The following is a 14,820-nucleotide window of genomic DNA, read 5'->3' as shown; positions in this document are numbered from 1 at the left end:
CTTAGTGATTAAGATAAAAGTAGTCATCTTCTCAGATGCCTTTGGGGGTATAAAAATATTGTCTTCCATATTTTTTACCCCCAAAGAGATATGCTTTTTTTCTTTAATGAGAGGAGGAGATTTTTTTTTTAAGATTTTATTTATTTATTCATGAGACACAGAGAGAGAAAGAGAGAGTCAGACACAGGCAGAGGGAGAAGCAGGCTCCATGCAGGGAACCCGACGTGGGACTCGATCCCGGGTCTCCAGGATCAGGCCCTGGGCTGAAGGCGGCGCTAAACCGCTGAGCCACCCAGGCTGCCCAAGAGATATGCTTTTAAAAGTTCTTGAATCTCCCTTGTCAGCCCTCATCACTCATCTTCCTGTACCTGCGTCCTCACTGCTTTAAAACCTCTCCCTCCATGTGTGTAAACATCTGTTGAAAAGGCTGAGGATGGTCCCCACCTCTCTCATGGGTTCAGGTGCAAGCCACTTCGAAGCCCTTTTTGACTTCACATTTGTGTTCCATACAATTACAGCTATCAAATAATTGCATGTCTCTAAATAAGTGAACTTTATTTTTTATTAGAAAAACAAATCCCCCTTCCATCTCTTTGAGTCACCCTTTTTAAGGGGAAGAAAAAAATATATATATAATTACCATATTGAATAGATGAAACAAGACAGTGATGTGAATAGTAAATATAAAAGATATAATTAAGTTACGACATTTCATTCTCCTAAGAGAATTCTCCATTCTACAAGACTCAATAAATACCAAGCTTTGGAAAGAGTTGAATTAATTCCTTTTACAAATATGTTAAGGCAATTTTCATATTCCTGTTCTGCTTTGTTAAGATATTCCAAAAATTATTATATGATTAAGCTTATGTAGTTCTTGTAGTTCAGGTAGTTTATGACTATTGTTAAAAAGTAACCAGTTGAAATTATTTGATGTTCTATCATTTTTGTATATTAAATATAATATGGAAAATATTTCGAAAATAATCCTAAGACATTATTTTGTGCTAGATATGTTTTTCAGTACAGTTGGATGTCATCCTACCAGATGTGATGAATTTGAAAAGAATGACCCTGATCATTACTTAATGGAATTGTTAAACCTTGCTGAAAACAATAAGGGGAAAGTTGTAGCAATAGGAGAGTGTGGACTGGGTAAGTGCCAACCTACTCTGTTAAGAGTGACTTTGAAAGTGATTTGTTCTGTACTAAAGATAATGAGTACTTATTGGTTCTTTTTTTATCTTTTAAAGATTTTGACCGACTACAGTTCTGTCCCAGAGATACTCAGCTCAAGTAAGGAAATTTATTGACTTCAGAAATTATCGCAAAATCTTGAGTAGATTTTTTTTAATAGCTTTTATCCGTTCAGAATGTAGTTGGATTAAGCATCAGGATTTTTTATTTTTTCCTTTGTATATCAGAAGTTAAGTGAAACAAATTCCATGCATACTGGAATTGCATGTATGGAATTCATAAGAGATGGAAACATCCTTCCTAATTGATTAATCATATAATTTAATTTTAATAGTAGAAATAAGGGATGAGTTTTACATGATGGAGACTTTTGTTCTTTGCCTAATGAATGTATTCATGCATGAACCATTCCAATGAAATGATTTAAATTCACTCATGGGGGCATGATTTAAGAGCAAGGAGTATTAAAGAGAGATTACAGGATCAATCACCAAAGCAGGAAGAACCTGTTTTACTCTTGCTGGGCAATGGATATTGTCAACTAAGAATGTGGGGTCTTTTCATAGGAGTCATGCGGAGAGTGGTGGCTTCCCAGAAAACCCCAAAGTTCATAAGCCTTGTAGACTTCCAAAACTCACTGTCTATACCTTTTAGTTGGAGCTCCTGTCAGCATACCAGTGGGTAGTGTTACAGGCCAAAAAGGAAAATTAGGTCATAGACTTAATTTAAGACATGAGCATTTTGTTGCATTTCAAAAACAACGTATTAATTATCCAGGAGATAAAACATTAGAATAAATCCTCTTGGAGCTGTTTGGTGACATATGTTAGAATAAATCCTCTTGGAGCTGTTTAGTGACATGATGCTGTGTTTTTCAGGGACATTCGCATGATTACTAGCAGGTAACCTCCCTTGAATATCATTATAGATCAGCTGACTTACCTTAAAAGTTCACATACTCATATTTAAATATAAAAATAGGGATGCCTAGGTGGCTCACCAGTTGAGCATCTGCCTTTGGCTCAGGGCATGATCCTGGATTCCCAGGATCAAGTCCCACGTCGGGCTCCCTGTGTGGAGCCTGCTTCTCCCTCTGCTTGTGTGTCTGCCTCTCTCACTCTCTATGTCTCTCATGAATAAATAAATAAAATAAAAAAAATAGTTGACTGTTTATGTTTCTTAGGTTAAGCCCACATATCTTAATTCCTCCATCTTAGAGTCTGTTTTTGGCCAAGATGAACCTCTTGAAGCAAACAGGACTGTGTAGGGTGCGACAATCAACGACAGTGGCAGAGTCCCTCAAGATTGCCTGCCCGCCCACAGACTTTTATCCAGATAGATGCATTTAAACTGATTCTAAAATGCAACCTAAATATCTTAAACTCATTTTTTTTTTTTTGTATTTAATGTAAACATTGATAATTCTGTTTTACTGCTCTGAGGATATTTCCACCATCACCTTTAGATCAGAACGTAAGGGACGCCTGGGTGGCTCAGTGGTTGAACGTCTGCCTTTGGCTCAGATCATGACTCTGGGGTGTTGGGATTGAGTCCTGCATTGGGCTCCCCACAAGGAGCCTGCTTCTCCTACTGCCTATGTCTTTGACTCTTTCTGTGTGTCTCTCATGAATAAAGAAATAAAATCTTAAAGAAAAAGAAGATCAGAACTTAAAACAATATGTATAGCAGGATATAGTTTGCTTGAACACAGATGCCAACTGCCCAGGTATTGATCTGTACTAGAGAGTTTAAACTCCATTCAGTAAATGATTATCAAGTGTCTCCTTAGTGTGATACAAAGAATAGGCTTGGTTCTGATGAGAGGACATAAAGAATTAAAATGGGTTGAAATGCTAACAAAAAGGCATATGACAACAGGAGGGAAGGACTTTCTGGGGGAGTTAGGAAAGGACTTTGTTAATAAGGTGAAGGGGGTGTGAGCTAGGCCTCTTCCAGAGTAGATAAAGTTAAGGACAAACTAAAGTATGGTATAAATTTTAAAAAGATGGGTGGCTCAACTTGAGATTTTTAAGTTAAAACATCAAACAAAACATCAAATGATTTAGTAAAAAGCACACTAGTAGAATCCCATTTGGATTGTTGTTACGGAAGCAAATACCCCTTTGCTCCCTCTTTCCCCTAGCATGTGCTCAGAGCATGCAGCTCCTTTCCCACACACACACACAGTGCGTAGTACTTGTTGGAGCCTTTCTCATGTTGTCCTAGAAGTACAGCTATGTTACGCCTTCCCATCCCACAGCAGACTAGTGTCTGAGGTCTGCAGAGGCACATACCCAGTCTCACTCATGTTGTAGTGCCCGTAGCACCATGCACAGTACTCTCAGCACATGGTGGGTACTCCATAAATGTTCACTGAGTTTTAATTTTTTATTTAAAGGTTTTATTTATTTACTCTAGAAATAGATGGAGAGCGAGCAAGAGTGTGAGAGACAGAGCCAAGCAGGGGGAGGAGCAGAGAGACAAGGAAGGCAGACCCTGTGCTGAGCACAGAGCCCCACATGGGGCTAGATCCCATGACCCTGAGATCATGACCTGACCCCAAAACAGAGTCAGACACTTAACCAACTGAGCCACCCAGGCACCTCGTTCACTGAGTTTTTAATAAGGAGAAGAGGTGTTTTTGATTCCTGGAGAGCAGCATGGATAAAAACCCTATAATTCAGCTTTTGCTGTTGGATCTTTTCTTGGAAGAATTTAGATTTTAAGCTGTTGTTTTATACCATCTGGGACAATTAACCAGTGTATGACTTGTTTTTGTTTTTTAAGTAAAAATGCAGTCAGGAAAAAGATGTATGAGAAGAGAAAAATAGACAGTGGTGTGATGGATTAGTAGGCAAGACAGATCTAATGTGCAGTAGACACTGGGCTAGAAATACTGTCTGAGACGTAACGGTAAGTAAAGGTGGTACATAAGTGTGCAGGGTGGTTCTCTTTGGAATCAACAGCTTTGGGTTTGAATCATAACTGCCATTTGGTGGCTGTATGTCTCTTTGTAGACCTCAATTTCTTCATCGTTGAAATGGGGATAATACTGCCTTTCTTAACATTTGGTATGTAAACCCCATAGTAACATGCTTGGCACAAGTAAGTGCTCAATACACTGTGGTTGTGGTGTTATTCTTAGAAATATTTTCATTCTAAAGAAAATACAGGATATACTTTTTCTTTGGGGCTTTTGAAAAGTATTTTTTTAAAGAGCAAAAAACCGAAAAGCATGAACACAAGGGAAAAGACTGATTTTGTTGTGGATAAACATACCCTGTGTTTTCAGTTTCTTTGCCTGATGCTACATTCCCTTTTCTTGTTGCAAGTTTAGAACTCAGTTCACTTCCAAGTGGGAGGAATTTGCTGTGGAATTTTTCTTGGGGCTTTAAAATGTTAATACTGTGCAGGTCTCTGTTTTTGAAAAAGAAATCCAACATCAGACAAGATTTCAAACTAATCATTTGGGGATTTAGGGAACCTCAGAGATGAGAGATTGAGGCCATCCCTGTCCTCAGCCAGCCTAGAGGTGGGCTCGTTGCCAGTTAAGCTGCAAGCTGCGCTGCTGGAACATTGCGGGCGTTTTGGAGTTGCCTGGATCCGAATTCCTAACAGTGACTCTGAAGCTGACCTTTTCAAGCCCTTAGTTATTGTTGACCCTAAAATGTAAGAAGCAGTAATATAGTCAGAAGCAAATTGCAGCTTCACTAAAAGGAGAAATCTAACTCTAGCAAACGGTGCTTTTCATATGCAAACTAAGATAAAACACAAAAGCAGAGAAGTCTCTGGATAGGTGCCAGTTCCTACCCTGTGACTTAGGCTGTTTCTAGTTACCATGATGGGGTTTTTTTCCTTAAAGGCAATAGGTACTTAATGTCAAGTACCAGTTTTCCTCGATTTATGTCCTTAGGAATAATTGGCCTCAAGACACCTAGCTAGCTTGAGTGCATGGACCTTTCTTTTCTCATATGCAAAATTCTGGAGGCACATTGCTTGAAACATCTGTTATTTTCATAATTTGTACTTTTGCCTGCTATGAGGGGTAGGCTTATTCCCAAGGTGATCATTAGATTCTATAAATCTGTGGCTCGGTTGTGTGGCTTTGTACATAGAATTTTGTGTGTGAAAGAAATGATTCCAGTAGAGTGGGAAGCATGAAGCAGAGTGTGTGTGTGGTGTGTAGCCAGAAGTCAGATACATGGTAAAGTTTACGTAATGACTGGAGCACACTTAATTGCTGACATTTGAATTACTTTAGAGATTATGGAAATAGTGACTTTTCTTTCATGATTTCATTTGTTTCCTACGCTGTGAAAACTAAAATTATTTTTCCTTATTCTAGCCTAGCAGACTGTGAAAAGGTGATTTAAAAGCCTAAATATTGGATAATAAAGACAAAGACCACCAACATTATGAAAACTATTTAAGAAGTACACTTCTGTTTTTAATTTTAAATATTTTATTCATTTCAGAGAGCACAAGTTGGGGTGCAGAGAGAGAGAGAGAGAAGTAGACTCCCCACTGGGCCTGGAACCCAGTGGTCGGGCTCCATGTGAGGCTTCATCACAGGACCCAGAGATCATGACCCAAGCCAAAGGCAGATGCTTAACCTTATCTGAGCCACTCAGACGCCTCTGTTTCTAATTTTAAACTTTAGCATTTTCAAGAGTACAAAAGGAAAGGGTACTCCAGGAAAATGATTGTCCTGTACTTCAAGGAGACAAGACAGAGGAATATATAGCAAAAGAATTTAAACACAGGGGATCCCCTGGGTGGCTCAGCGGTTTAGCGCCTGCCTTCAGCCCAGGGCTTGATCCTGGAGTCCCGGGATCGAGTCCCACATCAGGTCCCTGCATGGAGCCTGCTTTTCCATCTGCCTGTGTCTCTGCCTCTCTCTCTCTCTCTCATGAATAAATACATAAAATCTTAAAAAAAAAAAAAAAAGAATTTAAACACAAAGTGTTCCCTAAAACTAAGGTGCCTAGAAGAGGTAAACTCCTATAGGAAAATAAATTTATTATCTAACTTCTGGTTTCATCTTTACTGCATGAACATGAATGAGAATGAGTGAGCACTGCACTGAGAAGACAGGGAACCCCCACTTACCCCCTCCTCCCAGCGCTGTTACATCTGGCGCTTGTCATTATGCCGTGGGGCCAGAAAGGCTTCTTTGAAATATCACAACCTATAGTCATTTTGGGTGGGACCTGGAATTAGAGCACTGAATTCTGGTTGCAAGTTTGTCACGTTATGATCTTGGATGAGGTCCTACATCCTCTGACACCAGCTCTTGTCCTATTCTAGGGTTATTTTGTGGGTCAGATGAGATTATGGCATGTGGCACTTGAAAAACCTTTTTATAAAGTATTCTCCAAACATTCAGGGCTGCCATTTTATCACATAATTTTTCTTTGAAAAATAGTTTTTATGCTGTTTATTTAATAAATCCTTGTGTTTAGTGGTAGTAATTTCTTGTATATCAGCACATAGCAAACACTGAGTATAGAGCTTTGCCTGGCCTCTCACTAGAGCGAATTGACTGTGACTGAGGGTGCCCAGCCAGCTCTGGGCTAGAGGCCGGTGGTGTAATTCTTCCCCTCCAACACATGCTGCAGGGAGGGGATCCCACAAGTGATGGGAGGGTGTCTGCTTTTTTTGCTGGGGTTTGGTGGGAAAGCTAGTTAAAAGGAATTATTTGAAGGAGCAGCTCCCATCACTGTGGACTTACACATTACAGCTCTTTAATTCTAGTGATCCAGTAGTAAAGTGCTACCTAATTTACCCACCAGTTACAATGGAAAGCTAAGAAACATTTTTAAAAATAATTTTGTAATCCCAGAAAATGAAGTATCCCTTCCAAAGGAGGCTGTGTGTTAGAAAAGCCTTTGGCTAAGCCAGATGTGTTTTAAATGTCTGAGTTCACTACTTCTGTCCTATAATCTCAAGACTGATAAAAGTTCCTTAGAATAGTTAACATAATTATTTCTCTCATGCTAAAATAAAATTAACAAGGAAATTTTTTTTTTGGCATTATGCAGATATTTTGAAAAACAGTTTGAACTGGCAGAACAAACAAAATTACCAATGTTTCTTCACTGTCGGAACTCACATGCTGAATTTTTGGGTGAGTTAAAGCTAAAATCTCATTTAGAATTCAAGAATTTTGCAGAAATCAAGCAAGGTATTTGCCAAAAGTTGTTTGTTTTTAATTCACAGATATAATGAAAAGAAACAGAGACCGGTGTGTGGGTGGAGTGGTAAGTAGAAGAGTTGTTTTTAGTAGGTGATGCACAGAGGCTTCCTTGTGACCCAGGTTGGCCTCTGAAGTAATCCATATATCAGCAATAAATATTCTTACCCCTCTTATTGGAGGACAGACTTTTACTATAGGATCTTGGGCCAGATGTGATACCGACATAAATCACACTGATTTAATTACATTTATTTTGTTGAAAGTAGAAGAATGATAAAGACTTTGTTCACAAGAAAACCCCATGAATTTACTCCTACATTCTAGTAGGGTGAGTGATAACTTTTTCTCTGCCTCTTCCATCAGACATTCTTCAGTGTCTTTCAGTTGAAATTCCAAGCAAAATATAAACTAATTTTAATAAAGTATTTAATATTCATTTCAGGTTTGCCTTCTTAATTTCTTGCCAACTGTATTCATTTACTATTATCACTCTGATTAGAGACATTCCTTTCTGTAATTTGCTTCTACTTCTGTGTGGTCATTTCAATTAGTTCCCATAAATAATATCTGCCTCCCACTTAGCTTAGGCATCCAAAGCAGTGTTTCTTAAATCGTTTTTGGATCATGGATTCTTTTGAAAATCTGCCTCAGAAAAATGCTCAGAGGCACAAATTTTCACCTGTAATTTTAGGAGCGACTCACTAGTCTCTAGCAGGAAAGCTATTATCCGGGCATATAAAACAGTCATACTAAGTCCAACTAAGTTAAGAGTAAGTGCCCTGAGCACTTACTGTATACCCACATTGCTTTGCTTTTATAGCTTTTTGTCTGTTCAGTCTGTAGCCTCTGCTTCATGTCTCACAGACTGTTAGTGATAATGTTTTCTGCATTACAGCACACATTTTTATCTACTGTTTACTGGCCCTGCAGTTTATCCTTTAGGAACTGTACTTGGGAACTGAGAGAGGCTTAGAGGCTTTCATTAATGCCCTTGGGATTAATGGTTCTACCTCTTAGCCCATTTGCTGTATTTCTAAATTAAAATTTACTTAACAGCAAAAAATCCAACCTAAACATTTGACTTTTATCAAAAAAAGATATTGCCAAGGGGTGCCTGGCTGGCTCAGTCAGTAGAACATGTGACTCTTGATCTTGGGGTTGTAAGTTCAAGCCCCACACTGGGTGTAGGATTACTTTAAAAAATCTTAGAAAGAGAGAGAGATCACCAAATAAAATAAAACTAATTTCCTGAAATGGTTTATGAAGAGTCTTATTTAAAATTATTTTGATGGATGATATATTTTCTAGTCAGCTGGAAATGCTAAGGGGAAGAATAAACCCTTCTGGGCAGCTGTGTAACAGTTTTATTTTTGAGAAGCATGTTACTCATAGTGGATTCAGACTCTGGATGCTGTATGAATATATTAATGACATCACTTGTTAGGTGTGTGTGTTTATATATTTATTTTTAAAAAGGTTTAGGGCAGCCCGGTGGCTCAGTGGTTTAGCATCACCTTTGGCCTGGGGTGTGATCCTGGCGACCCGGGATCGAGTCCCACATCAGGTTCCCTGCATGGAGCCTGCTTCTCCCTCTGCCTGTGTCTCTGCCTCTCTCTCTCTTTCTCTCTCTCTCTCTCTCTCTCTCTCTGTGTTTGTCATGAATAAATAAATAAAATCTTTTTTAAAAAAAAAGACTTATTTGAGAGAAAGTGCATACACACATGAGCAGGGAAAGGGCCGAGGGAGAGGAGAGAGAGAATCCCAAGCCGACTCCATACCGAGCCCCACATAGGGTTTGATCCCACAACCCATGAGATCACAACCTGAGTTGAAACCAAGAGTTGGATGTGTAACTGACTGAGCCACCCAGGTGCCCCACTTATTAGGTGTATTTAAAGAAGTGTTGTTACTGTTTTGATTACATAAATATATCTAACGTGTGAAAAACTGCTTTAATCCCTATATATTTGAAGAACAACACCACCATTTCATTCCTTTTTGCCTACTGAGATAATTATTACTGTGTAATAATTTACATTTTTTTAGTGAGATTCTTAGAACTCTTTATAGGTCTTAAAACTTGTCCCTTAAGTCATCTGTCTTCTAGAAAAAAGTATTCCATGACATAAAAATTGAACATTTTAAGATACATTGTACATGGGTTTTTTTTTTTTTTTTTTTAGATTTTATTTATTTATTCATGAGAGACACACAGAGGCAGAGACACAGGCAGAGGGAAAAGCAGGCTGCCTGTGGGGAGCCCGATGTGGGACCTGATCCCCACACCTGGGATCACGCCCTGAGCCAAAGGCGTCTAGATGCTCAACCGCTGAGCCATCCAGACATCTGCATTTTACATGGTTTTATAACATTTTAAACTTTTCTTTTCCCATGCTTTTGCCTGAGAATGTGGCTCCCACCTCCAGTCCCCTTTCCTGGAGGTACTGCAGTAATGCTGATGCAGAGCCATCAGCACAGCCACAGAGAGAAAGTCTAGGCAGCCATCTCCCCTCTTGCCTTATACCATTGGAGATGCCCTATTTTAATTGTGAGATTGGATTTGAAAATAAAGATTGTAGGGGCCACCACATTTAAAGCCCTAATGCATCTATACTTTTCCTTAGAAAGTCTTATCAGTGTTATTTAGGATTTTGAAGAAAGTAATTACTAAATAAAATTATACCTGTATGTCCTTAGGTGCATTCATTTGATGGTACAAAGGAAGCAGCAGCTGCCTTGATTGACTTGGATCTCTATATAGGATTTAATGGTTGGTAGGTCCTTAAGTTTGTTTTATATTAAGTAGATTCCTTGTTTTACAGTGAATCGCAGATAAAGATTTAAATGTATTTATTTATCATATTGATCTTGGCCTGCAAATTTCAATAAGTATGTAAGAAATTATACAATATTACTCTTGCAAGTTAAAACTTGAAAGTTACAGGGCTCGGTAGAGCATGTGACTCTTAATCTTGGTTGGGGTGGTGAGTTCAAGCCTCACTTTGGGCATAGAGCGTACTTAAACAAAAAACAAAAAAAACCTTGCAAGTTATAAGCTATTAACCCTGTATTGCAGTTATGGAAAACAATTTTGTATTGAGATCAGGAGCTAGCTTTCTCTAGCAATGCAAATTATTCTCAGGTCATTTTATCCCTTTAAAACATACATGTTCTTAGCATTGTGTACGCATATACACAAGTGATATCCGACTAGGGGGCAAGTCCTACTATGACATAATCATTTTATAGATCTCTTTAGGCCAAGAAACTGAGGCTCACAGAGGTTAAGAAACAGGTATAAAGTAACTCACAGTGTGAGAACCAGTGTCCTCTGGCTCCACGCTCACTGACCGTTCTGCTGTTACACCACACCAAACTTTGTAAACCCAGTAATAGTTAGCTAGCACAGCTGGGTCCCTGGGCTTTCCCTCTGCAGTGTTTTATTCCTTTAAAAACTACTGCTTAGCTGACTATATTATTTTTTAGTAAAATATCACCTCAGGAAAATAGAACCATGAAATTATTTGTTACAGAGTTCAGACTTATTTATATGTCCTAAATGCTGCTTCTATATCTTAATAATTTATAAACCACTATGGAAAGGGATACATGAATAATGGATTAAAAAGTAGTTCTAAAAAACCTGTAGCCACAGTCTCCTCACCATGCCCTCTACCTGTAAGTCAGCTTTTCCAGAGACCTCCCCCCCACTTGCTTTTTATCGTCATATAATCTAAGTATTACATCTGTGCAGTTCTCTCTTAATTCACCCTGTTTCCGTTCAGGTGTGTGAGCATCTTACTTCTCACAAGCAGCACTGCCCTGCCACCTGCAGCCTTTCCTCCACAGGCTTGTCCGTGTACGGAGTTCAGAATTTTAGGTTGTATGCATCTTTACTGTGTCCCTTATTATGTCTGAAAATATTGTTTTCCTCTGAACTGTCAGATACACCACTTTATTTCCCTAGAGCAACTTTCCTCATGTTTATTTACTTGGTTTTCTTCAAAGCTTGAAGCCTTTTCACACTTTCCAACCATTGTGTAAAATGCCTTTGTCTGTTTTTCCGTGTGAGGAAAACTGTCTAGATAATCTGGTTGTCTAGATTACCTGTCCAGTTCCTAACCCTTCCATCTTCATTTTGGATCAGTGTCTACTCGGCGATGGAACTCTTATTTAGATCCCGTGTAGTCAGTTTTGTTTTGCTAGAACATGTTTCACATGAATTTATTCTGCTCTTGAAAGCTTGCCTGGATAGTTAATGAAAGAAAAACAAACCTTTCCACTTGTATTTTTCCTGGGCATAAAATTCTAGACTAGAAGTAATTTTCATGAGACTTTATAGGGCTCCATTTCTAGGCTAAACGTAAGTCAGTGGCTATTCTGATTCCTAATCTTTATCCTCTGACCTACTGTTTTCTCCCGGTGGAATATTTTAGTTCTTTACCTCTGGTATTATCAGACTTCACAAAGGCATTTTGATGCCTTTGTCATTCAGAGTTTGTGCACTCTATACTAGCCCATTCCAGCTAGAAGTTCATCTCTGTCAGTCCTGGGATTTTTTTTTTTTTTTTTTTTCTCTGTTCTTCCTTTGGACCTCCCAGGCTCATACTGTGATCTCATTTTTTTTTTCCTCTTGTATTTTCTCTCTTTTCCCCCCTTCTTTCAAAAATGTTTTTCAGCTTTTTAATAAAACTTCCAGCTTCTGGTTTTAATCTCTGAAAGTTCTTTTTTCCCCGATGGTTATCTGGTTTGACAGATACAGATAGATCTTCTTCTCTCTCTAAAGATATGAATTATAAAGTTATTTTTTGTTTGCCATATAATGCTTTTATTTCCTCTGAATTTCTTTTTCTTCTTTGTTTTAGTCTCTGTCATGACTTTCTTTAAATGTCAGGCAATTCTTATTGCCTTCAGGATCCTTCAGAGAGGGATCCTCTGATTTCTGCTGGAAAAACAGGGTAGAGATTCATAAATGTACCTGTGTTCTGGAGCAGAATAAGTTTGGAGAGGACCTCACCGACCAGTCAGCATTTGGGCTGTTTGCAGCCCCGTGCTTCACCCCTGCACTCCTCTGCACTCCTCGTTCTCCTGTCCAGCCTTTGATTTAGCTTCTCCAGAGACTGTACACACACCCCTCTCCCCCCCCCCCTTCTCTCTCTCAGGCCAGGGTTAGGAAGCAGAAATAGTCATTTCTGCACCAGTTCCCTGAAAAGTAATTTGAGCGTTCTGTCTTTTCTGTTCCCTACTTTTTTTAAAGCAGCCCTCACTCAGTCCCTTGCCTTATCACAACCTAAGTACCTAGATCTTCCATTTCCTAGAACTTCTTGGGTGAATTGGTTTGCTTGTCTTCAGTCTTTCCTTGCAGGCACATGGCACATAAGTCACTTAGCACATAAACAGAGATCATTTATCATTTTACTGTCTATTTTCTGCTTTATAGTTTTGTTACTAAGAGAAATATCTCCTAGTTTCACCAAAAAATGTGTTTCTGGTTTTGTTTTGTTTTGTTTTGTTTTAATTTTGAAATGATTTTTAAGACAAGATGATGGGGTGCCTGGGTGGCTCAGTCAGTTGAGCGTCTGTTGATTCAGCCCAGATCATGGTCTTAGGGTTGTGGGATTGGACACTGTTGGGCTCCATGCTCACAGCGGAGTCTGCCTGAGATTCTCTCTCTCTCCTTCTGTCCCTCTCCTGGCTTGCACTTTAAATAAAATATTAAAAAAAAAAAAAAAAAAAAGAGGGTAGAAGGCCTGTATTTCATCAACTTGAAATATACATCTTAAAAAATTTCTGTATGACCTTGAATTTATAAGGATATGGCTTTAAGTTAATGACATGAGGGTTTTTTTTCCTATATTAACTCAGTTAATGTTTAATCAGTTAATATCTCTATTCTTATTCTGAAATTCAATGTATTTCTTATTCTGAAATTCAATGTATTCTAGTCTTAATCTGACTCTCAGTTTATAGTAATTGAGTCTATACTGTGACATAAAGTCTGGTTTCTAAGGATTGAATTATAACATTTTCCTCCAAGAAAATGGGACAGTTTCAGATTTGACTACAGAATCCTGTAGCTGCTCGCCCTTAAATGAGAAACCTTATTAAAGATATAATTGGCTTTGATTTAAAAATATTTCTTCTGGTAGGGTATATTTCTGTATTTAGATCACTTTTTACAATCATGGAATATATGTAGTAAAAGACTAAGTCAGGCATGATTTCTTTTCAAGAGATTAAAATATGCAATTAATAATTAATAATTTATTAATTTAATTTATAAATTTAGTACATATATCAAGCCTATTATCTTGAAAATACTCATATTGATCAACTGTTAAGCTGGCTGAAACTAAGTTGTTTTTTTCTAGAGAACACTAATAAAAAGGCTAGTATTTATGGCAAACTAGACACACATTTCCCTTTCAAACCTGTCCTAAAATCATTCTAAAGTAAAATCCTACATATTCAAAATGGAAAACCAGTAAGAGCAAAGAAACAAGACTGGACTTTCTGTAATAGACAACTTAGACTAAAGGGCCCCAGAGGAGACAGTAGCAAAATTTAGCAGGCAAAATCTCAGAGAGGCTTTGGGTTTTAGAATTAGTGATAAATAGGACCAAATTAGGGTGACTGAAGGCCTTCTAGAGAAAGATACCACTCCTTATAGTGGTTGCCTTGAAGCAAGCATTTCTACTCAAAGAGAAAAATCTTTTCTCAAGAAAATGGAACAAACCTAACTGTAAGAGCCAAGACTTGGAATTCTTGCGCTGATCCCAGAGGAAAGCCTTTAGAGAAGCAAAAGCCTCGCAGCTCCCTCCCTTTTCATTCTTAAATGAAATTACAGATCTGTATGCCCATTCCTGGCCTATCCCACAAGGAACTTCCCCACTCAGAGAACTGGCAGTAAAACAGTCTTCTGTTTTCACAGAAGCAGGGGGAACACAACACTGGCAACTCAAGTCTTCTTAAGTATAAATTGGTAATTAAGGACCACCAGATAAATGAGATGAACCAACAGAAGGAAAAAGACCAAGATAAGCAGAAAAGTTAACACCAGAGGAAACAATTTAGGGAAAAGAACATTAAAAGAGACCTGATACAGTAAAGGTTTATATGTTAAGTTCATAAAATATGAACAGACTATTACAAGAAAAAGAACATAAAACTAAGAGTTCCTTAATGATTAGAAATGAATGTCTGTATTAATACCACCATTGGAGAAAGTGAGGGAATCAACACATTCAACAGCAAGATACATATTTTTGCCCTCTACCTACTACCATTGGGTACCTAATAGTAGACATAGGAACTTTTTATACCAGTATTCTAGTAAATAAAGGGCTGATAGAATTCTATCAACATTCTGCAGATTCTGGTGAATTAAGAGGCCTAAGCACTGGGCATCCATGGCTGCCTCCTATCAG

General features: G+C 38.3%; 1 protein-coding gene across 17 annotated transcripts in view; it reads left to right on the top strand.

Annotated features, from left to right (window-relative positions):
* The window catches only part of TATDN1 (TatD DNase domain containing 1), a 64,062-nt gene that overhangs the window by 24,619 nt on the left and 24,623 nt on the right, over window positions 1-14,820 (top strand). For all 17 annotated transcript variants that reach the window (XM_038555486.1, XM_038555483.1, XM_038555480.1 and 14 more), the window contains 5 exons: window positions 1,012-1,155; window positions 1,254-1,296; window positions 7,239-7,324; window positions 7,417-7,457; window positions 10,091-10,167. In XM_038555486.1, the coding sequence (XP_038411414.1) occupies window positions 1,012-1,155; window positions 1,254-1,296; window positions 7,239-7,324; window positions 7,417-7,457; window positions 10,091-10,167 (391 nt within the window). The remainder of the gene's footprint in view (window positions 1-1,011; window positions 1,156-1,253; window positions 1,297-7,238; window positions 7,325-7,416; window positions 7,458-10,090; window positions 10,168-14,820) is intronic.

Source organism: Canis lupus, chromosome 13, assembly GCF_011100685.1.
Source record: "Canis lupus familiaris isolate Mischka breed German Shepherd chromosome 13, alternate assembly UU_Cfam_GSD_1.0, whole genome shotgun sequence".
In the NCBI taxonomy this organism is placed as follows: domain Eukaryota; kingdom Metazoa; phylum Chordata; class Mammalia; order Carnivora; family Canidae; genus Canis; species Canis lupus.
The sequence above is the reverse complement of the archived record's forward strand: the minus strand, read 5'-3'. Positions and strand labels throughout refer to the sequence as shown.